The sequence below is a fragment of the Takifugu rubripes genome, chromosome 11, assembly GCF_901000725.2.
Source record: "Takifugu rubripes chromosome 11, fTakRub1.2, whole genome shotgun sequence".
In the NCBI taxonomy this organism is placed as follows: domain Eukaryota; kingdom Metazoa; phylum Chordata; class Actinopteri; order Tetraodontiformes; family Tetraodontidae; genus Takifugu; species Takifugu rubripes.
This window is the reverse complement of record NC_042295.1, coordinates 7,505,188-7,526,112: the sequence shown is the minus strand read 5'-3', so window position 1 is coordinate 7,526,112 and position 20,925 is coordinate 7,505,188. Positions and strand designations below refer to the sequence as shown.

At 43.0% G+C, this 20,925-nt stretch overlaps 2 protein-coding genes across 4 annotated transcripts; both read left to right on the top strand.

Moving 5' to 3' along the window:
- Positions 1-134: 134 nt before the first annotated feature.
- prpf8 (pre-mRNA processing factor 8) lies at positions 135-13,715 on the top strand. Of its 2 annotated transcripts, none has more exons than XM_011608445.2 (43): positions 135-529; positions 1,120-1,237; positions 1,324-1,492; positions 1,584-1,748; positions 1,904-2,122; positions 2,204-2,416; positions 2,647-2,772; positions 2,907-3,012; positions 3,345-3,535; positions 3,652-3,771; positions 3,876-4,065; positions 4,181-4,300; positions 4,475-4,609; positions 4,711-4,840; positions 4,951-5,147; positions 5,379-5,585; positions 5,928-6,091; positions 6,201-6,327; positions 6,469-6,661; positions 6,767-6,954; positions 7,089-7,327; positions 7,408-7,554; positions 7,634-7,844; positions 7,945-8,061; positions 8,169-8,416; positions 8,508-8,687; positions 8,800-8,935; positions 9,025-9,194; positions 9,402-9,531; positions 9,631-9,777; positions 9,885-10,045; positions 10,156-10,347; positions 10,459-10,696; positions 10,774-10,902; positions 11,026-11,139; positions 11,237-11,410; positions 11,531-11,724; positions 11,800-12,039; positions 12,122-12,263; positions 12,359-12,499; positions 12,623-12,762; positions 12,847-13,049; positions 13,167-13,715. In XM_011608445.2, exons 2-43 carry the CDS (start codon positions 1,129-1,131, stop codon positions 13,319-13,321), a joined length of 7,017 nt encoding a protein of 2,338 aa, XP_011606747.1. In that variant the 5' UTR covers positions 135-529; positions 1,120-1,128; the 3' UTR covers positions 13,322-13,715. The 2 variants fall into 2 exon arrangements, with proteins under 2 accessions (XP_011606747.1, XP_003968425.1); XM_003968376.3 differs by having other exon boundaries at positions 1,123-1,237; positions 13,167-13,321.
- A 252-nt stretch (positions 13,716-13,967) lies between these two features.
- rilp (Rab interacting lysosomal protein) lies at positions 13,968-20,722 on the top strand. 2 transcript variants are annotated; one of them, XM_011608447.2, is made up of 8 exons: positions 13,968-14,543; positions 15,489-15,612; positions 17,348-17,469; positions 18,097-18,231; positions 18,368-18,537; positions 18,626-18,751; positions 18,927-19,025; positions 19,605-20,722. In XM_011608447.2, the coding sequence occupies exons 1-8, from the start codon at positions 14,220-14,222 to the stop codon at positions 19,729-19,731; spliced, it is 1,227 nt and encodes a 408-aa protein (XP_011606749.1). In that variant the 5' UTR covers positions 13,968-14,219; the 3' UTR covers positions 19,732-20,722. The 2 variants fall into 2 exon arrangements, with proteins under 2 accessions (XP_011606749.1, XP_011606748.1); XM_011608446.2 differs by having other exon boundaries at positions 13,971-14,543; positions 18,097-18,282.
- Positions 20,723-20,925: the final 203 nt, after the last annotated feature.

Genomic DNA, 20,925 nt, shown 5'->3' with positions numbered 1-20,925 from the left:
ATCCTTGCAAGCAATGCATGGGCTAAGTGCACTTTGCATTCCAAAACTTTAGGGGCAGTATTGTGCCGAAAACGTCAACATCCGGGATTTCGGGAAGTACCACATAATGCCGTTAATATAAAAGACGGGACAGTGGGGCCATCCGATGATCGGATAACCAGATAAATTTTGAAATTGGTAAAACAAACAGGATTATGTCAAACATTTGATATGTATAGTTTTTTTGGTTTTTTAAAAAAAAACATTGTTACTGTAGATTATCTAAATATTAGACTTTAACCCGTTCAAAGTATTTCACGGACCACAGGGTGGCGTTTGTGCGCTATCGCCATATAATCTTAAGGAAGAAGAAGAAGAAGACCCGTGTGGTTGCTGTCGTTCATCGTGCATGTGTGTTACAGTTTTATGAAGAAGAACCGACGCTAAAAAGAACAATACAGTCAAGAAAGGGACATGTTGTGATAATTGAAACAGAGGAGCAAACCTATATTTAACGCTGAAGAAATATCGCGGGAGCGAGGGTAGCAAGGTTAGTGTTTTTGTGAGAACAGTCGCTTTTTCGTAACATTCAATTGTGAATGCTCTGTTAGCTTTAGCGCTCAAGGACCGCGTCCTCCGACTCGGCCTAATGAGCAACTATCGCGCCAAACTCGACAAAAGAGGAAAATGTGCTTTTGAACTTACTAAATCGTATTTACTAATTGCATCTACGCAATAAAACCAATAGAACCGGCAAATGCGCTTTCAGTTTGTTGTGAGGACGTTAGGGTTTTATTTGGAAGCCATGTTGTTGAGCTAACAGGCTAATGCTATCTCCAGGTAAAAAGTAATTTTCTGTATAAAAACATCGAACAGGCAGTCATTACGCGGTCTATTATTTTCATTCTTCTTGATTTAGCGGTCGTCACTTTTACAAGCTGATTCTCGACATTATATTCTATGAAGTTCATTAGCGTGTAAGCGAAATGGCGAATCACGGACTTAGTGGGTCATAAAGTGATTCCGCTCATAGGTAGACAATAAGAGTCATTGTATGATGGTTGTTGTTACGGGAGAGCTAGACATTTAAAAGTAATACAATTTATATCTTTTTTTTTTTTATTGTTTAATCTCTTTCAGTAGGACACAATGGCAGCTACCTTCCCCTACCGAGCGGTCCCTCCAGGGATGCCGCCAGGTGTACCTCCTCCTGCACCCGTCCCGGACTACATGTCTGAAGAAAAACTACAAGAGAAAGGTACGTAACTCCATAAAGTAAATTTTGACAAAGGGTGGCTTTTGAGAAGGATGTTGTTTAATAATGGCCCCCTTCCAACTATTCAGCAAGGAAATGGCAGCAGTTGCAAGCAAAACGCTATTCAGAAAAGAGAAAGTTTGGGTTTGTTGATGCACAAAAGGAAGACATGCCACCTGAACATGTCCGGAAGATCATCAGGGACCATGGAGACATGACCAACAGAAAATTTCGTCATGACAAGAGGGTGTACCTTGGGTAAGTGATGTTTGTTACAGCTTATAATAATTAACATTCTTGTGTGTATTCTTACTTACATTTTGCATGTCCTTTCTGTTTTAATGAATAGTGCCCTCAAATACATGCCCCATGCTGTACTGAAGCTACTGGAAAACATGCCTATGCCCTGGGAACAGATCAGAGATGTGCCTGTCTTGTATCACATTACTGGAGCTATTTCTTTTGTGAATGAAATTCCCTGGGTCATTGAACCAGTCTACATTTCACAGTGGGGGTAAGAGAATGCAGTAGTTGATGATAAATTAAAAAAAAAAAAACATACACCAATAAATATTTATATACCGGCATTTGCAACACACTACAGGAGCACTAATTGATTATTTCATCCATAAAATTAATATTTGGTTTCCCTTTGAATGTTCTTCCTAGAACCATGTGGATTATGATGCGTCGCGAGAAGCGTGATCGGCGTCACTTCAAAAGAATGCGATTCCCACCTTTTGATGATGAAGAGCCTCCATTGGACTATGCTGACAACATCCTGGATGTGGAGCCATTGGAAGCCATACAGATGGAGCTTGACCCCGAGGAGGATGCTTCATGCGCAGAGTGGTTGTATGAGCACCAGCCTCTCAAAGACACTTCAAAGTAATTTTTTGACATGCTAAACAACAATAATTTTCTATATTAGTTTATGATGTGTTTAATCAAGTTTTGTGCACTTCTTAGATTTGTGAATGGCGCCACATATCGGCGGTGGCAGTTCACCCTGCCCATGATGTCCACATTGTATCGCCTGGCAAATCAGCTGCTGACAGATCTGGTGGATCTCAACTACTTCTACCTGTTTGATCTCAAGGCCTTCTTCACTTCTAAGGCTCTTAACATGGCCATCCCTGGAGGACCAAAGTTTGAGCCCCTTGTGAGGGACATGAATCTCCAGTAAGTGCTCCGACTGAGTTAAAAAATATTGGCCAGCTAAAAAGCTCAAGGAAGGAAGCAATAAAATGATGCATTACTTTTAGGTGTAATTCGGCAAACCCTTTGTTCAGTGACCTGATCTTCCATGATTGGCTTGTCATAACAAAATAGAAAGAAAGTTTTGTTGCATCCACGATCCATTCTGAGCTTTTATTTTGCGTGTACCCTGATTTCTTGTGTTTCTCCCCCAGAGATGAAGACTGGAACGAGTTCAATGACATTAACAAAATCATCATCCGTCAGCCCATCAGGACAGAATACAAAATTGCCTTCCCGTACCTGTACAACAACTTGCCACACCATGTTCACCTCACCTGGTATGACTGACATAATTGTTTCTCATTTGAATTAATCTTGAAAAGATTAGTACACAGTTTATATCTTGGCTATTCTTTTGAAATTTGATTATGTTTCATCAGTGTTGATGTGCATAAATACCTTTCTGTTACAGGTATCACACACCAAATGTAGTGTTTATCAAGACAGAAGATCCAGATCTTCCTGCATTCTATTTTGACCCACTGATCAACCCCATTTCACACAGACATTCTGTCAAGGTAGATAAGTATATGGAGTGGCTTATTGATTAAATAAGATGATTAAATCATAGGAATATATACATTTCTTGACCAACAAAATCACAGATGAAATTTAGAGTTAAGTCCTCCTACAAAGGCGCACTTGCATTGGTTTGCTTGTCTGCGTAAGAACTGGAGCAAAAGTGAAATGAACAGTGACAACCTTTTACTGGCTGCACTTGCAGTTGGCCTGTGGCCGTTCAGATATGACTACTTATCAAAACTTAGACTTCTCTTTGATTTAAATTACTGTATGTCTTATCCTCGCTAAACTGAAATGTCCCTGACTGTCCCTTTTTGCACCAATTCAGAGTCAGGAGCCTCTGCCTGATGATGATGAAGAGTTTGAGCTTCCTGAGTATGTGGAGCCCTTCCTCAAGGAAACCCCTCTGTACACAGACAACACAGCCAACGGCATCGCCCTGCTGTGGGCGCCGAGACCTTTCAACCTCCGATCTGGCCGCACCAGGCGTGCCATTGATATCCCCCTGATCAAGAACTGGTGAGCAAATCAGCATCAAGCCTGAACAATCCTAATTCTTAATTTATCCTTACAATAATTTTAGATGTTTTCTTGTGCAGATTTAAAATGTAATTTAAATGATTAATGTTTTTCAGGTACCGTGAACACTGCCCTGCTGGACAGCCTGTGAAAGTGCGTGTGTCGTACCAGAAATTGCTCAAGTATTATGTGCTCAATGCTCTCAAGCATCGACCACCAAAGGCACAAAAGAAGAGGTAAATGTAATATAGATAAATAATGGATAGCAGGATTTCAATCTTTCCTTGTGATGCAAGTGGCTTTCATAGGAAGCTAAAAATATTTTCTATTTTTCTTTCAGGTACCTCTTCCGCTCTTTCAAGGCCACCAAGTTCTTTCAGTCTACCAAGCTGGACTGGGTGGAAGTGGGTCTGCAGGTGTGTCGGCAGGGCTACAACATGCTCAATCTGCTTATCCACCGCAAGAACCTGAACTACCTGCATCTTGACTACAACTTCAACCTGAAGCCTGTCAAGACACTGACAACAAAGGTAAAGTTCTTACTGTTTAAAGTGTTTTAATGATGATCCTTTAAAAAAAACTTGTTACATTTGTACAGAATTTTTCTGTACATTATTTGCCATTAATATATTTATCTAATTCTAGGAACGAAAGAAATCCAGATTTGGCAATGCCTTCCACTTATGCAGAGAGGTGTTGCGTCTCAGTAAGCTGGTGGTGGACAGCCATGTGCAGTACAGACTTGGAAATGTTGATGCCTTCCAGGTGTGTTAAACAACAAAGCTTTGTCACAAACAGTGTGTTATTGTCAAGAAAGACTTTAAACAATGATTTACTTTTCTTTTTCACTTTTGAAAATTTGAACTTGATATGTTGTCGTGGGACATTTTTATAGATTAAATTTTGACTAATCCTCGAATGTTTTTATTTGTACTGTAGTTGTCTGATGGGCTGCAATACATCTTTGCTCACGTGGGTCAGCTGACGGGCATGTACCGCTACAAATACAAGTTGATGAGACAAATCCGGATGTGCAAAGACCTGAAGCATCTCATCTACTACCGGTTCAACACTGTAAGTTAATGTTGGATTGCATCCAGCAGTTGCCCTTGCGCAGGGATTTTCTGTCCTTTGCCCATATATTTATTTTTTTATCTTTATCTTGTTTGCGTCAGGGTCCTGTGGGCAAGGGTCCAGGTTGTGGCTTCTGGGCTCCTGGCTGGAGAGTGTGGCTATTCTTTATGAGGGGGATCACTCCTCTGTTAGAGAGATGGCTGGGAAATCTGCTGGCCAGGCAGTTTGAAGGTATGTGTAGGCTTTTTTGTTAAAGGATGTTTTAGCAGAAATATTTTTTGCTATAAATAAATAGAACCTAAAGTTTAAGCAATGCTACCCCATTTCAATTACTCCCGCAGGACGTCATTCCAAGGGTGTAGCCAAGACGGTTACGAAACAGCGTGTGGAGTCTCACTTTGACCTGGAGTTGCGTGCTGCTGTGATGCACGATATCTTGGACATGATGCCTGAGGGTATCAAACAAAACAAGGCCAGAACCATCTTGCAGCACCTCAGCGAGTCTTGGAGATGCTGGAAGGCCAACATTCCTTGGAAGGTCTGTGTCTCATGGAGTGTAATTACTGTTAAACCTAGGTTTTTAAGGAAGGTGTTCAAGGTTTACAGTATTCACAGGCTGTTTAAGCTTTGTAGTTATTGTGGTATAATAGTTTCCAGGATTTTTAAATCAATCGTGCATCATTTCCTGTTGAAAGACGGATTTACGATTAAGTGTGATACATTTTTGCAGTGTGTTTATGTATCTAATCGTATTTAATCATCCATACAGGTGCCAGGCCTTCCCACTCCTATTGAGAACATGATCTTGCGCTACGTCAAGGCAAAAGCTGACTGGTGGACAAATACCGCTCACTACAACCGTGAGCGTATCCGTCGTGGTGCCACTGTGGACAAGACGGTGTGCAAAAAGAATCTGGGGAGATTGACACGGTTGTACCTGAAAGCTGAGCAGGAAAGACAGCACAACTACCTGAAGGTACTCTGAACACAGCTCTTATGAGGACTTTACTACAAATATTATTACACATTACACATATTATACGCTATTACACATTTCATGTTGAACATAGCCCTCTTACAAAGGCGCACTTACATTGGTCTGCTTGTCTGTGCGTAAGAAGTGGAGGAACAGTGAAATGAATGATGTCTTGAATCAGTGGCTGCTGTGGCAGTTGACTTGTCGTTGTTCAGATAATCAAAATCCCAACATTTACTTTTATTTCAGACATCCTTACCAATAACAAATGAATTATTCAACCCATTTTAAATGATGTTGCATCTCTACACCACTTATTGTATTATTCTCTTTTTAATACAGGATGGTCCCTACATCACGGCTGAAGAGGCAGTAGCCATCTACACCACCACTGTTCACTGGCTGGAGAGCCGGAGGTTCTCGCCCATTCCCTTCCCTCCTCTGTCATACAAACATGACACCAAGCTGCTCATCCTTGCTTTGGAAAGGCTCAAGGAAGCTTACAGGTAAACATAAACTAAATCACAATTCACAATCTGAATGTCTCTTTCTTGACAGGCATTTGAGTGGGTATTTCTTTGTAACTTCATGGTTTGTTCTTGGTCCATCACATAGTGTGAAGTCTCGTCTCAACCAGAGCCAGAGGGAGGAACTGGGGCTGATAGAGCAGGCTTATGACAATCCTCATGAGGCCCTGTCTAGGATTAAACGTCACCTGCTCACTCAGAGAGCTTTTAAAGAGGTGAATATACTTCCAACAATCTTGTATTATAAACCATTAGTGGGATTCTTATCCTAATTACGTTTAATTGTAAGCAATTGCATTTTACACATTTCTTATTTCATTCAATTCCCCTCAGTCACAAATTAATTTCTCCTCCAGGTTGGCATTGAGTTCATGGATTTGTACAGTCACCTGGTACCAGTGTATGATGTAGAGCCCCTGGAAAAGATCACTGATGCCTACCTGGACCAGTACCTTTGGTATGAAGCTGATAAGAGGCGCCTCTTCCCACCCTGGATCAAACCTGCTGATACAGAACCGCCACCTCTGCTGGTCTACAAATGGTGCCAAGGTCAGACAGACTTTCTGTGGGGCAAAAGAAACTGTGGAATGGGACATTTTATGACAAGTCTTAGAATGCAAAATGCATTTAATTTAACTTGTCAAATCTTTTCAGGCATCAACAACTTGCAGGATGTTTGGGAGACTGGTGAGGGAGAATGCAATGTAATGCTGGAGTCTCGCTTTGAAAAGATGTATGAGAAGATCGATCTGACCCTACTCAACAGACTGCTTCGTCTCATTGTTGACCATAATATTGCTGATTATATGACAGCCAAGAACAATGTGGTCATCAACTACAAGGTGCTTATTTTGTGTATTTTTTAGTAAATGTCAAACTCCGACCATTGTTTTCTCCCTTATACGTATATTTTATTACATGATGCCTATTTAAAGGCATGTGGTAAAATGGTTTCTGTTGTGATGTTTCTTTCTAGGACATGAACCACACCAACTCTTATGGAATCATAAGAGGACTCCAGTTTGCCTCATTCATTGTTCAGTACTATGGTCTTGTTATGGACCTACTGGTGCTGGGTCTGCACCGTGCCAGTGAAATGGCTGGGCCACCCCAGATGCCCAACGACTTCCTCAGTTTCCAAGACACTTCCACAGAGTCTGCTCATCCAATCAGACTGTACTGTCGCTACATTGATCGCATCCACATCTTCTTCAGGTTGGCTTATTGGAAATAGGATGGTCAAACTATGTTGTTTTTAAATGCATTTTTTGAATACATCTTTGTATCTTAATCAGGTTCTCAGCTGATGATGCAAGGGATTTGATTCAGAGGTACCTGACTGAGCATCCGGATCCCAACAATGAAAACATTGTTGGTTACAACAACAAGAAGTGTTGGCCACGGGACGCTCGTATGAGACTGATGAAGCATGATGTCAACCTGTAAGTTGTACTTCCAAGACTTTATTTTGTCAAAATGTATTGTTTTTTGTTTTAAAGGCTTTTTCCATATTCCCCTCAGGGGCCGAGCTGTTTTCTGGGATATTAAGAACCGTCTACCCAGATCTGTGACTACGGTTCAGTGGGAGAACAGCTTTGTTTCAGTCTACAGCAAAGACAACCCCAATCTGCTCTTCAACATGTGTGGCTTTGAGTGCCGCATATTGCCAAAGTGTCGCACAAGCTATGAGGAGTTTACCCACAAGGATGGTGTGTGGAACCTGCAGAACGAGGTAAGAGGTTAAAGCTGAAATGCCGTTATGTTAAAGGCTGCTCTCGAGATTCTTTGGTTGGTGAATTTTTATTTTTTTATTTTTTTTTTTTCCTGTCTAGGTAACCAAAGAGAGGACAGCACAGTGTTTCCTGCGTGTTGATGATGAATCGATGCAGCGGTTCCACAACAGAGTACGTCAAATCCTGATGGCCTCTGGATCCACCACTTTCACCAAGGTCAGCAAAAGATTTTTCTTAAAACTAAGTGTAGTAGCATCGGACGAGCTAATAGATAAAGAGGGATGGGCTCTCATTGATTGTCTGTAATCTGCCTTTACCTCCAGATTGTCAATAAATGGAACACCGCTCTGATTGGTTTAATGACATACTTTCGGGAGGCTGTGGTGAATACACAGGAGCTCCTGGACTTGCTTGTGAAGTGTGAGAACAAGATCCAGACACGTATCAAGATTGGTCTGAACTCCAAAATGCCTAGCCGTTTCCCCCCAGTGGTCTTTTATACACCTAAAGAGTTAGGTGGGCTTGGCATGTTGTCCATGGGTCACGTACTTATCCCACAGTCAGATTTGCGGTAAGTCAGAAGTCCAACTCTTGATTAATGTTGAATTTGCACCCCAAATTTAATACAACTAACAATCCTTTAATTGTTCTGTCTCTACCAGGTGGTCCAAGCAGACAGATGTTGGCATCACCCATTTCAGGTCTGGAATGAGCCATGAAGAAGACCAACTGATTCCTAACTTGTACAGATACATTCAGCCATGGGAGAGTGAATTCATTGACTCCCAGAGAGTGTGGGCTGAGTATGCCCTCAAAAGACAGGAGGCTATTGCCCAGAACAGGTATTTAATTGATTTTAAAAAATTGGGTGGTGCAGTAATTATTCATCTTATATTTTATATCAATCAAAGGTGAAATTAAACAAGGTGCATAACAGTGTATTCTGTGCTTCAGGCGACTGACCCTAGAAGACTTGGAAGACTCATGGGACAGAGGAATCCCCCGTATCAACACCCTTTTCCAGAAAGACAGACACACACTGGCCTATGATAAAGGCTGGAGAGTCAGGACAGATTTCAAACAGTATCAGGTATAAAAACCTTTATTCGCTGTCAAGTTTGGTGGTAGTAATGGCATGAGCTATTCTCTTATTGATGGCTTTGTTTTGTTTGGTTACAGGTGCTGAAACAGAATCCATTCTGGTGGACTCACCAGAGACATGATGGCAAACTCTGGAATCTTAACAACTACCGCACAGATATGATCCAGGCCCTGGGTGGTGTGGAGGGCATCCTGGAGCACACCCTCTTCAAAGGCACTTACTTCCCCACCTGGGAGGGTCTCTTCTGGTGAGAACACTTTAACAGAGAGAATTCTTGTGGTGTATTTTTAAATGAAAGACAGAAATATTCCCACCTGAGTGTTTTAGTTTTTAAAAGTAAATATTGAAAATGGTCCCTGCAAAACATGTTCCTTTTACCTTTTCTCAGATTTGGTGTTTACTTCCTGTGTCATCTAGTTTGTCTCTAATTCTTGAATGCGTTGTTTTACTTTAGGGAGAAGGCCAGTGGATTTGAGGAGTCCATGAAATGGAAGAAACTGACCAATGCCCAGAGGTCTGGTCTCAACCAAATCCCCAACCGTCGTTTCACGCTGTGGTGGTCCCCAACCATCAACAGAGCCAACGTCAGTACAATCATCATTTTCCTAACGTTTCTATTATTATACTGCTGCCCTGGGAAATAATTAAAAGATTAATAACATTGATTCTCCTCCTCTTTTTAGGTGTATGTCGGTTTCCAGGTGCAACTTGATCTGACTGGAATCTTCATGCACGGCAAGATCCCAACACTGAAGATCTCCCTCATTCAGATCTTCAGGGCTCACTTGTGGCAGAAGATTCATGAGAGCGTCGTCATGGATCTTTGTCAGGTTGGTGTGACGTCTTACCTTGTTATGAACTACTTTGTTAGTCAGCCAATGTCAGAAATATCTGGAGTTACCTCTGAATACTTAATGGTGACTTCTCTGTTGCACAGGTGTTTGACCAGGAACTCGATGCTCTTGAGATTGAGACAGTACAAAAAGAAACCATCCATCCCAGGAAGTCATACAAGATGAATTCATCTTGTGCCGACATTCTCCTGTTTGCCTCATACAAGTGGAATGTCTCGCGACCATCTCTGCTTGCTGACTCCAAGTATGATTTTATTGATTCAACTTTACAAATTAAATGTAACGTTTGGACAGATCAGATCATTTAGGTATTTCTGGTTTGGAGTTTTTATTGATTTGTTTTTCCTCTTGCAGGGATGTGATGGACAGCACCACCACGCAGAAGTACTGGATTGATATTCAGTTGCGCTGGGGTGATTATGATTCCCACGACATCGAGCGCTATGCCAGGGCCAAGTTCCTTGACTACACCACAGACAACATGAGCATCTACCCCTCACCCACTGGGGTGCTGATTGCCATTGACTTGGCTTACAATCTTCACAGGTATGTTGCAGTAAATTCATTGACAGTTTCTTTTGACTCGGTGCAGTCCTTGTGACTAAACGCCTGTCAGTCTGCTAAAAGCCAGTCAATCAAGTATACTTCTCTTTGCAGTGCCTATGGTAACTGGTTCCCTGGAAGCAAGCCTCTAATACAGCAGGCCATGGCTAAGATAATGAAGGCCAACCCTGCCCTGTATGTGCTCAGGGAGCGCATCCGCAAAGGTTTACAGCTGTACTCCTCTGAGCCCACTGAACCATACCTGTCCTCGCAGAACTATGGTGAACTTTTCTCCAACCAGATTATCTGGTTTGTTGATGATACCAATGTGTATCGTGTCACCATTCATAAGGTAGACGTTGCTTTTCTTTAGCAAATCTGGGTCGTTTTTAAAATCACTTAATTGTAAATATTTTCTATTTATTTCAGACATTTGAGGGTAACTTGACCACAAAGCCCATCAATGGTGCCATTTTTATCTTCAACCCAAGGACAGGTCAACTGTTCCTTAAGATCATCCACACATCTGTGTGGGCTGGACAGAAGCGTCTGGGACAGGTGTGATCATGTTCTATCAAGAGTCATCTCTTTGCAACAACAACTTTTCATGCTTGTTTAGTGATGATGGCGCGTGTCCTTTAAACAAGACTTCTCGCCATCTAATGTGGTTTGTCTCTGCAGCTGGCCAAATGGAAGACAGCTGAAGAAGTTGCCGCCCTGATCCGCTCTCTGCCGGTGGAGGAGCAGCCAAAGCAGATCATTGTTACCAGGAAGGGCATGTTGGACCCTCTGGAGGTGAGAGGTTTCAGCGCCGATAAAATTGAACCATAAAAAGGTTTAGGTCTTAAGATGTGAAAGTTGAGCTCCACTTTTTAATCTCGTTGCTGCTCAGGTTCACTTGCTCGACTTCCCCAACATTGTGATCAAAGGGTCAGAGTTGCAGTTGCCTTTCCAGGCCTGTCTGAAGGTGGAGAAGTTTGGAGACCTCATCTTGAAGGCAACAGAACCTCAGATGGTTCTGTTTAACCTTTATGATGACTGGCTCAAGACCATCTCATCTTACACAGTGAGTTTGACTCCACCACTAACAGATGGAACTTAAATTAATAACTGGACGTGCGCCTGGGCTTGTTTAAGAACATCACGTTATTCTTCTGTTTAAATGGTTGGTTTCTGTTTTTTTTAGGCCTTCTCAAGACTTATACTGATCCTTAGAGCCCTTCATGTGAACAATGATCGTGCAAAGGTGATTCTGAAACCCGACAAGACGACTATCACTGAGCCCCATCACATCTGGCCCACGCTCACCGATGAGGAATGGATCAAGGTTGAAGTGCAGCTCAAAGATCTCATCCTGGCAGATTATGGCAAAAAGAACAAGTAAGTAATTTCTTTGTGTATTAACAAAATGATGGCGGGTTTATATTAGAACTCTTTTCTTTCCTCTTCATCCAGTGTGAACGTGGCTTCTCTGACCCAGTCTGAGATCCGTGACATCATCCTGGGAATGGAGATCTCGGCTCCATCACAGCAGCGTCAGCAGATCGCTGAGATTGAGAAGCAAACTAAAGAACAGTCGCAGCTCACAGCCACGCAGACCCGAACAGTCAACAAGCACGGCGATGAAATCATCACCTCCACCACCTCAAACTACGAGACCCAGACTTTCTCCTCTAAGACCGAATGGAGAGTCAGGTACGCTGACAGGTTTGAATTTCAGACACAGATGAAGGTGTTGACCAGTTTTTACCGTGAGTGTGTCATCTTTGTCCCACAGAGCCATATCTGCTGCTAATCTCCACCTCCGAACCAACCACATCTATGTGTCATCTGATGACATCAAAGAGACGGGCTACACGTACATCCTGCCCAAGAACGTCCTCAAGAAGTTCATTTGCATCTCAGATCTACGAGCACAGGTGTGTGTGGAGTGTTTGATTGCTGGTTAGCATCCTTCCATCAGTTTAATAATTAACATCTTAACTTCTCTTCTCTATTGATCCTTTTCTTCCAGATTGCTGGATACCTGTATGGCACCAGTCCACCAGACAACCCTCAGGTGAAGGAGATCCGTTGCATCGTTATGGTGCCGCAGTGGGGAACTCACCAGACTGTCCACCTGCCCAACCAGCTGCCGGGTCATGAATACCTTAAAGTAAGAGGCGCCACTACATACGCCAGCACAAGACTCTTTGCGTTCTACACTGTCATGGTTGTGAAGGTCAATTTATTTGTTTTCATTTTGTCCAACTCATTTTAATTTTTTTTTTAATAAAAGGAAATGGAGCCCCTGGGCTGGATCCACACACAGCCCAACGAATCTCCACAGCTTTCCCCGCAGGATGTCACCACACATGCCAAGGTCATGGCTGACAACCCCTCCTGGGATGGGGAGAAGACCATCATCATTACTTGCAGGTCTGTCTCACAGCAAGTCAGAAGTTGCCTTTCCGGCTTCCCGATCGTTATACAAATGTGACTTATTTTATTTGTGCTCGTCAGCTTCACGCCAGGATCCTGTACGCTCACAGCCTACAAACTGACCCCCAGTGGCTACGAGTGGGGTCGGCAGAATACAGACAAGGGCAACAACCCTAAAGGCTACTTGCCATCCCATTATGAGAGAGTGCAGATGTTGCTGTCTGATCGGTTCCTGGCCTTCTTCATGGTGCCGGGGCAGGGTTCATGGAACTATAACTTCATGGGTTAGTACATTTAAAACTGTATTTCTACATATGTGACTGCATTTGTAAATGAAACTAGTGTCAGTGTGTGTGAAATACACGCTCCGCTAACCATTGCACTCATTTGTCCCACCACAGGTGTACGCCATGACCCCAACATGAAGTATGACTTGCAGCTGGCCAATCCTAAAGAATTCTACCATGAAGTTCACCGACCCTCACACTTCTTGAACTTCGCCTCGCTGCAGGAAGGGGAGATTTACAATGCCGACCGTGAGGACATGTACGCCTGAGCTACCTTAGCGCTGCAGGAATCATGTGTAAACACGCAGCCCTTGTTATATTTCTAATGAACACAAAACTGATGTTTTTGATCTCTTTTGCAAAAGCTTGAAGATATTTTAGAAGTTTGTTGGGTTTTTTTTAATATCTTTTCTGCAAATGTTCTATCATTTATTGTAGCCAACTACACTTTTCCATTTTGTGTGTAGTTTCTTATAGACAGTTCTTCTGTGTAATATTTGCTAATGTGAAATTTGGAAAGGTCAGACTTGTTCACATGACCCTGTTCAGAAAACATGAATCCAAACGTATTTTCGTGCAAGTCTTGTCGCTGTACTGATGTTGCACCCTGTGTCAGATCACCTGGGTTTAAATAAAGATTTCTTTTTACAAACAAACGTCAAACCGTTGCATGAGCTGGTGTTTCCTATGGCAACACTAAAGTGTGCTCACATTTGCTCATTTTCTCTTTAAAAGAGGGCCGAAGTGCACGAATCCCGCGCGACTGACCCGTTTATGGTATGCCGTCATTAGCAACGTGCCTGGCCGGATCAAGGTCAGCGTTGATTGCTGCACATGAACTTTAACGCTCTGGTGCGTCCATCATTGCGATCGACCTGGCAGACTAGTTTCTGCAGAGGTGCGTGCGTGTGCGCGCGCCCTGCCCGATCTGCATTGGTGGGAAGAGGAGGAGGATCCTGCAGAGAACGCGCACCGTGACTTCTCTTCTAAGCCGCCAGGTCGCTGCTGCACTTCTTTTTTCGTGTTGTGTACAGTTATTTGACCGCATTTTTAGTGACGTGTGATTAAAAAGTACAACGCAGGCGCCTCAGGAAAGCACCGCTTGTTCCGCACCATCAACGACCTACTTTCGCTATCTGATATGGACGCGTCTGGAGGACTGTAGCCATGGAGGAACCTGAGGAACGCTCGGATGGCTGTTTTGACGGACCGGTCTCCGCTCTCACCGTGGACGACGTGTACAAAATAGCCAAAGCGATCGGCACCGATGTGGAGAAACTTATCGACGCCTGCGGCAAAGAGAGCGTGGTCGGACTGGTCACGAAGACGGTGAAGGTGCTGGAGCTGCTGGAGAGCTTCGCGTCCAGGAACAACGCGCATACACTGAGGGAAGACGAACTGCTCAAGACCTTCGAGACCATACAGCTGCAGCAGCAGAAGAAACGCCTGGCAAAGGAAGCGGAGGACGGCAACGACAAACACGAAATACGGGTAAGACGCGCTGCGGGCGCGAGCTCCGCACGCACGAAAGAACTCCGCGTCAGTTATTCCAGCGTTAGAACGATATACTGCGTTGAAAGTCATGACGGACATTCACCTAACATGCAGGAGACTTAGGTAAACGTTAGATGTACACGGAGGGACTTAAATAGGTTAAAAGTCACCCCGAAGGGTAAAAGGTTGTGACGGTCCCCAGAGTGGGTACGCCGCCAGGAACTGCCGCGGTTAGCTGGGTTAGCATGTGAAGCTAGCGCAACTCTGGGCGGACATTTGACTATTAAATTAAAATACGTAATCATAACCATAAATAGTAGAAGGAAAATATGCCTATGTTACCACGGGTTTCGCTTCACTGTAGAGTTTTAAGCATTTGAAATTGTAGTTGATAATATATGTCCATAAAGTATTAGTAACACTGTCAGTAGTGTTTACAAAACTAACTGTTGCCTATTAAACACTGTAATACATTTATTTTATTCTCTACAAAGTTCCCTGGGATAAATTAAGGTCAATTTTAACCTGCAGGTTATATTAACACTGGAACAATTAGATATTCAACAATTATTAACTAAGAAAGAAGACTATTGTTGGAGATTTGGTATGATTAAACACTTGCAGTTTTGGAAGCATTACATATATAAAAGCTGTTCATGTGCTTTGACAAATGAGAATATGAATTATGCTATTTTACAGCCATTGTTATTAACAAGTATTCGTTCTCAGTAAGTAAACAACAAGCAGAATTCCCCAGAAGTCATTATTTTCTGCAGTACTTTCAGCAAAACATCTGTATCTTCTCAATAATGAGACACACCCATTGAGACACAACGCAATTCATAAAATATTTGTATGCTTAAGAGGTTTGAAGTGGAACATCGTATGTCAGTGTCCCTCTCACGGCAGCCGGGGTTCATGTTTTTGTGCTCTCTTGTGCAGGAGCTGCATCAGAAAGAGCAGCAGTGGAGAAGAAGGTGTGAGGAGCTGCAGCTCCAGGTCCAGCAGCTCCAGGAGGACAGGGATGAGCTTCACCACAGGCTGAAGGGCAGCCATGCACAGGAAGGTACAATCAACAGCATTCTCAAGTGTAAAGGCTTCACATTACTTGTTACAGGATTATCAGGAAGCATAAACACATAACTGCTGACTTCACCCAAAAAAAATTACCGTACTCAAGAAAAAATAAGCTTGGATTGACCAATGGTAGATTAAAATAGAAATAAAATTACAACATAAACATTACACAGTTGTTGTTATTGGCTGGGTTTGGATGAGTTATATAGTCTGATGGCGGACGGCAGGAATGACTTCCTGTACCGTTCCTTAGAGCAGCGAGGCTGCAGGAGTCTGTTGCTGAAGCTGCTCCTCAGTTTGTCCACTGTGTTATGGAGGGGGTGGGAGGGACTGTCCATGATTGTCCGCAGTTTCAACACCATCCTGTCCCTCACCACCTCGTCCAAGTTATCAAGTCTACAGCCAACAACAGACCCTGCCTTTTTGATGAGTTTGTTAAGTCTGTTGGCATCCTTTGCTTTAATGCCTGCACCCCAGCACACTGCAGCAAAGAAGATGGTGCTAGCCATGACAGACTGGTAGAACATCTGGAGCATCCTGCTGCAAACACTGAAGGACCTGAGTATCCTGAGGAAATAGAGTCTGCTCATGGCCTTCTTGTAAACAGCATCGGTGTTTGTGGACCACTCCAGTTTATTGTCCAGCTGGACACCCAGGAACCTGTAAGATGGGACTAGTTCCACTTCTTTCCCACTAATGCAGACTGGGGAGGGTGGGGACTTGCTTTTTCTGAAATCCACCACGATCTCCTTCGTCTTGGTCACGTTGAGCTGCAGAAGGTTATGGAGGTGTCTGTCAAGGAGGTGTCTGTTTTAAAAAAAACCCTGTAAGGTACACCTGACTTCTGATAAGTATGTTAAAAGGTACTTAAGGGAGGAAAATGAGTTAGAAATAGCTAACCGAAAGGAGGAGTCCGGGGCGGAGTAGCCCCAGACTCCGGATAGTATAAAAGATGGGAGATTCTTGTTAGACTTCAGACTTAGCCCGGGCTACTTCTCATGCATGGTGAATTGTGGATCGACAATAAACCATCGTTTGGATTGTGAACCAGCTGACCCTGACTCATCATTCGACTTTGTTGTGGTATCTCCGCACTTCAATTCATTGGCACTGGCATAGGTATATTGATTTAATAAAAACATAAGTTTGAGTGTTTTAGCGTAGGAGAAATTCCACGACAGGATGAGGGGTTTCACATTCAAGCCTGGCTTCCCCCGTTACGTCATTCCCTCTCTTGCGTCATGGCGATAAGTCGATCTTCCAGGCTTTTGCTCCTCGCGGCCACGCTGAGCCGCTTGATTCGTCACAGTCACGTAAGTAGAAGGGAACACAAAGGCCAGTGTTGCAGAGGAAAGTACAACAAGGAATCTGCGGAATTTTGCTCATGGTCTCCGAGTCAAATGCGCGTGCATGTAAGAATTTCAGAACAAGCACATATTTGCTGTTTCACTGGTTTGTCTGAACACACCAGGAGCAGTAACGCAGTATGCAACAGCTTTAGATTTTTGTTTGCTCAGCTGCTACAGAGAGTTCTGTATCAATTTCTTCGTGACAGACGTGACTGAAATCTTGTGAATGGCCTTTGTGTCTTTTTTGTCTTGATATAGAAATGTTACAGTGGAAACTGCCCATAAACTTTACCTCTGGGTGAATATCACTTTCCAGTTCAGTCAAGTGTGTGTGTGTGTGTGTGTGTGTGTGTGTGTGTGTGTGAGTGAGTGCAGACCGTGTCCAGCGGCAGGAGCGGGAGGTGATGCTAAAGCTGAAGGAAGTGGTGGACAGGCAGAGGGATGACCTACGGGCCAAAGTTCAGCAGATCACCACCATCTCTAAAGAGGTGGAGGCGGTAAGGACATAAACCCTCGAGTGTGTATGTGTCTCACCTGCTCACGCGGATAAACACCATAAACACTTTTATTTTCCTGTAATTGGCTTCAGTTGTGGGGAAGTGGTATGAGTGAGAAGCACAGGCGTTTACGTGGAGCTCTGTTACGTGTTATATCTCATTTGGCGACCCTTCAGGGCTGGGAGCGCTTCAGACATGGCAGAGAGGAGAGATTATCCACATGAGCTGTATGTAATTATGCTGCAAGTCTGGACACAGCTCCCACACAAACATGCTCACTGTGCATGTTTGTGTCTCAAGCCGGCACATGATTTTAATAGCGGTCATAAGTGGGTGGGTCTTTGCAAGCAGCTTTGTTTAGTCTGTTGACTCAAGCCAAAAACTGAAACACATAATCTAAGCAAACTGAACCCATTTCGCTCCAATGGACGCCTCAGATTTTCAGCACGGAAAAACTTGTGTTGATGTTATGCGCTGTAATTCCTCACCCTTACCTCCCTAAGACATTTTTTTTTTTAATTTGAGTTGCTTTTTGTTGAAAATCATTGTTTGCCTTAGGACCTGTGGAGTAGGTGTCAAACTGATCTCCCAGAGTTACATTTGTTCATAATGTTTATCCATTTGTAGCTTCAGGAGCAGTTGGAGCGTTTCATGAAAATGAACACAGAGCTGCACCACAAGCAGAATGTTCTTCAGGCGCAGCTGAGGAGCTCCGTGGAGAGGAAGGCTGACATGGAGGCCGACCTGAAGGAGAAAACCAAAGTGATTGAGCACCTGACCATGCAACTGGATAAAACCAACATCAAAGACCCTGTACTCATGCCTCTGAATTCAGTTTCAAACCCCCAAATATCATGTTTCAAAATGTAAACCTGGCACTTCTCCTCTGTCCCATCAGTCTAGTCCTCATTTGACAGCACCGGTGTCCCTGAATCAATCAACAGGAGAGAGGAAGGATCCGGACCGGCCATGTTTCACTAAGAAGGAGGTGCGCGACATCATCTTTGAGAGGAACGAGCTGAAGACCAACCTGTTCCTGGTGCAGGAGGAGCTCAGCTACTATCAAAGGTCAACCTTTATCGCATTGTGTGGTCCTGAGAAGCTCCATTCATTTTAATTTGCGACTTGAAAATGATCTCAGTTTTTGCGTGTGTAGGGAGATCCTGAATGAGGAGAGGTGTCCAGGATTTCTTCTTGAAGCGGTCCGTTCTGCTATTAAAAAAAGGAGGAGGGTCATTAAAGCAAAGATGCTCGGGATCCCTGTGAACGACTGCAACGGCAGGTCTGTGTGTCGCACACCTCGCACTCACCATAGGCCCATTTCTGACCCCCCTCCAGAATTCTGAGAAATCTCAAAAGTCTTTTCCACCTACTATGTACTTTGGGAAAGTTTGGTTTGGGGATAAAGGTTTTTCAAACTCTGCATCTTAAAATCAAAGTTTGTTTGTTTTTTACAGCGATGATGAAGAAAGGTCATCGCTGTTTGGGAGCTCAGAAGTTGACAGTACAGAAGTCGATGGTGCAGACAAACCGTCCGAGTCTCGCATCAGAAATCTGTGAGTTACTTCTCAAATACCGGTTTTAAGGCTGTTTCGTCTATGTCTGTTGCTCAAAGACGCTTAAGTGAGGAAAAAAGAGATGATTCAAAGACAAAGAGACATTAATGTGCTTCTGCTTTCCTTATTTTGGTCCCTCTGATATAGAGATCAGTTTGGCATTAGAGACATTTTCTCCAGAGATGCCAGTGGAAGATGATTTTAAAACAGTTTGCGTCAGGCAAAACACAGACACGGGACCAATGTCCTGAGATGATTCACCAGCACAAGGATTTCTTCTGACTTATCATAAAATCTTATTATTATTCCATTACTATTCAGATTCAGATTCACTTTTGATTGTTATATAAATGTAAACTACATGTGATTAGGGAGTATTTAATGAGTAAAAACAACAGGTTGAACAGTTGAATGTTTAAAGGCTTTAATATTAAATTGTGTCATGGGGCTTTGCCTTCAGCTCCCTGCTGATGCCATCACTGTCCCACAATCCTCTCTGACAATCCTGGACTATATTAAGCTGTAATCCCTGATTTCCAGTCTTACCTCAGGTCTGTCTCTCCTGCTCTATCACCACAGCTTTGGCTTCCTGACACGGTCGGGGAGCGGGCGGAGTCCCACCCACATGAGCAGCTCGGCCTCTGCCTGGGAGATCATCGGCGACTCGGAGGCCACAGATGATGCTGAGCAGGGAGCACAGTGCTGACCACAGATGTTTCTCCATGTTTGCTGATCCAAGACAGATCCCTTCAACCCTCTCGGACATCCTCTTCCTGCGTCAGAGTCAGAAAATCAGCAATCATACGGACATTTAAATATGACCCCAGTGTGTTTAAAGTCTCTACAGCAAGTCAGTTTTGGAAAAAAAAATCGTTTATGTCTTTTATTGAATGTCCTCCTCGCCACATATTAATTGACTTTCAATTCAGCGTAATATCATGCTCTGTTTTAGTGTCTTTTTAAATCACACATAATTTATCAAGATATTAACAGGGATACTTTTTAACTCACTAAAATAGATGTTTTTTGTTTGAGTGTCAATCCAGTCTGAGAAAATCCGTAAACAAAGAAACAGTATTTATTTGATTTTCCAAAGCTTTAAATAAAACCAAAGACATTAGATAAACACATACAGTGTAGTTAGCTGCTGTACTACCAGGGGGCACTGTTTTCTTTTAAACGAGTAAACCTTGCAATCCCATTCTAAAATATTGTTCAATTAATTTTAATGAATGTGCCTTAACTTTAACTCAAGTTGAAACTTGATTAATCTTGCTTAATGGACATTTTCATTCAATGAGCCAAAGTCTTTGGGAAATATTTGGTTATATATTGATGGTGAAGCCATAAATGGTTGCAAGTGTTCTTCCAGTGGGGGGGAAGTACATCTGTCCAGGCTGGCACACTCTCATTTCTTTATTTTAAAGGGAAACTATACATTTCTTTGTGGAAATGAGAAATATTAAATGTACAAAAATCACAGCTGTGTTTCCTCCAACAGTGTAGTCACAGAAAGATCACTAATTTTGTATTTCCTGACCAAACATGGCTTTCGCCTAAATGTGTGTTTTATTCGCATGTTTTAAATGACAAGCGTTTGCTCCAGATTTGAAACAGTATTTGGACGTGATCAGAATTATTACATTGGGATTTTTTGTTCTTGTAAGATTTCATGAATAAAAAAGTCAAAACTCAAATTCAACTCTGAGTATTTTTTTGTACATTAACATGATGACCAAGGAAAATGACAAATATTCAGAAAGGTTGGACCCCGAACATGAGATCATCAGCTTTGCTCTAAGGACTTTTAAGGAGGACGAAGGCGTCCTTCATCACATCCTGTATGACTGTCAACAATGAATTCTGGGAAAAGGTTGACATTAGAGGTGTGTTTGTGTTT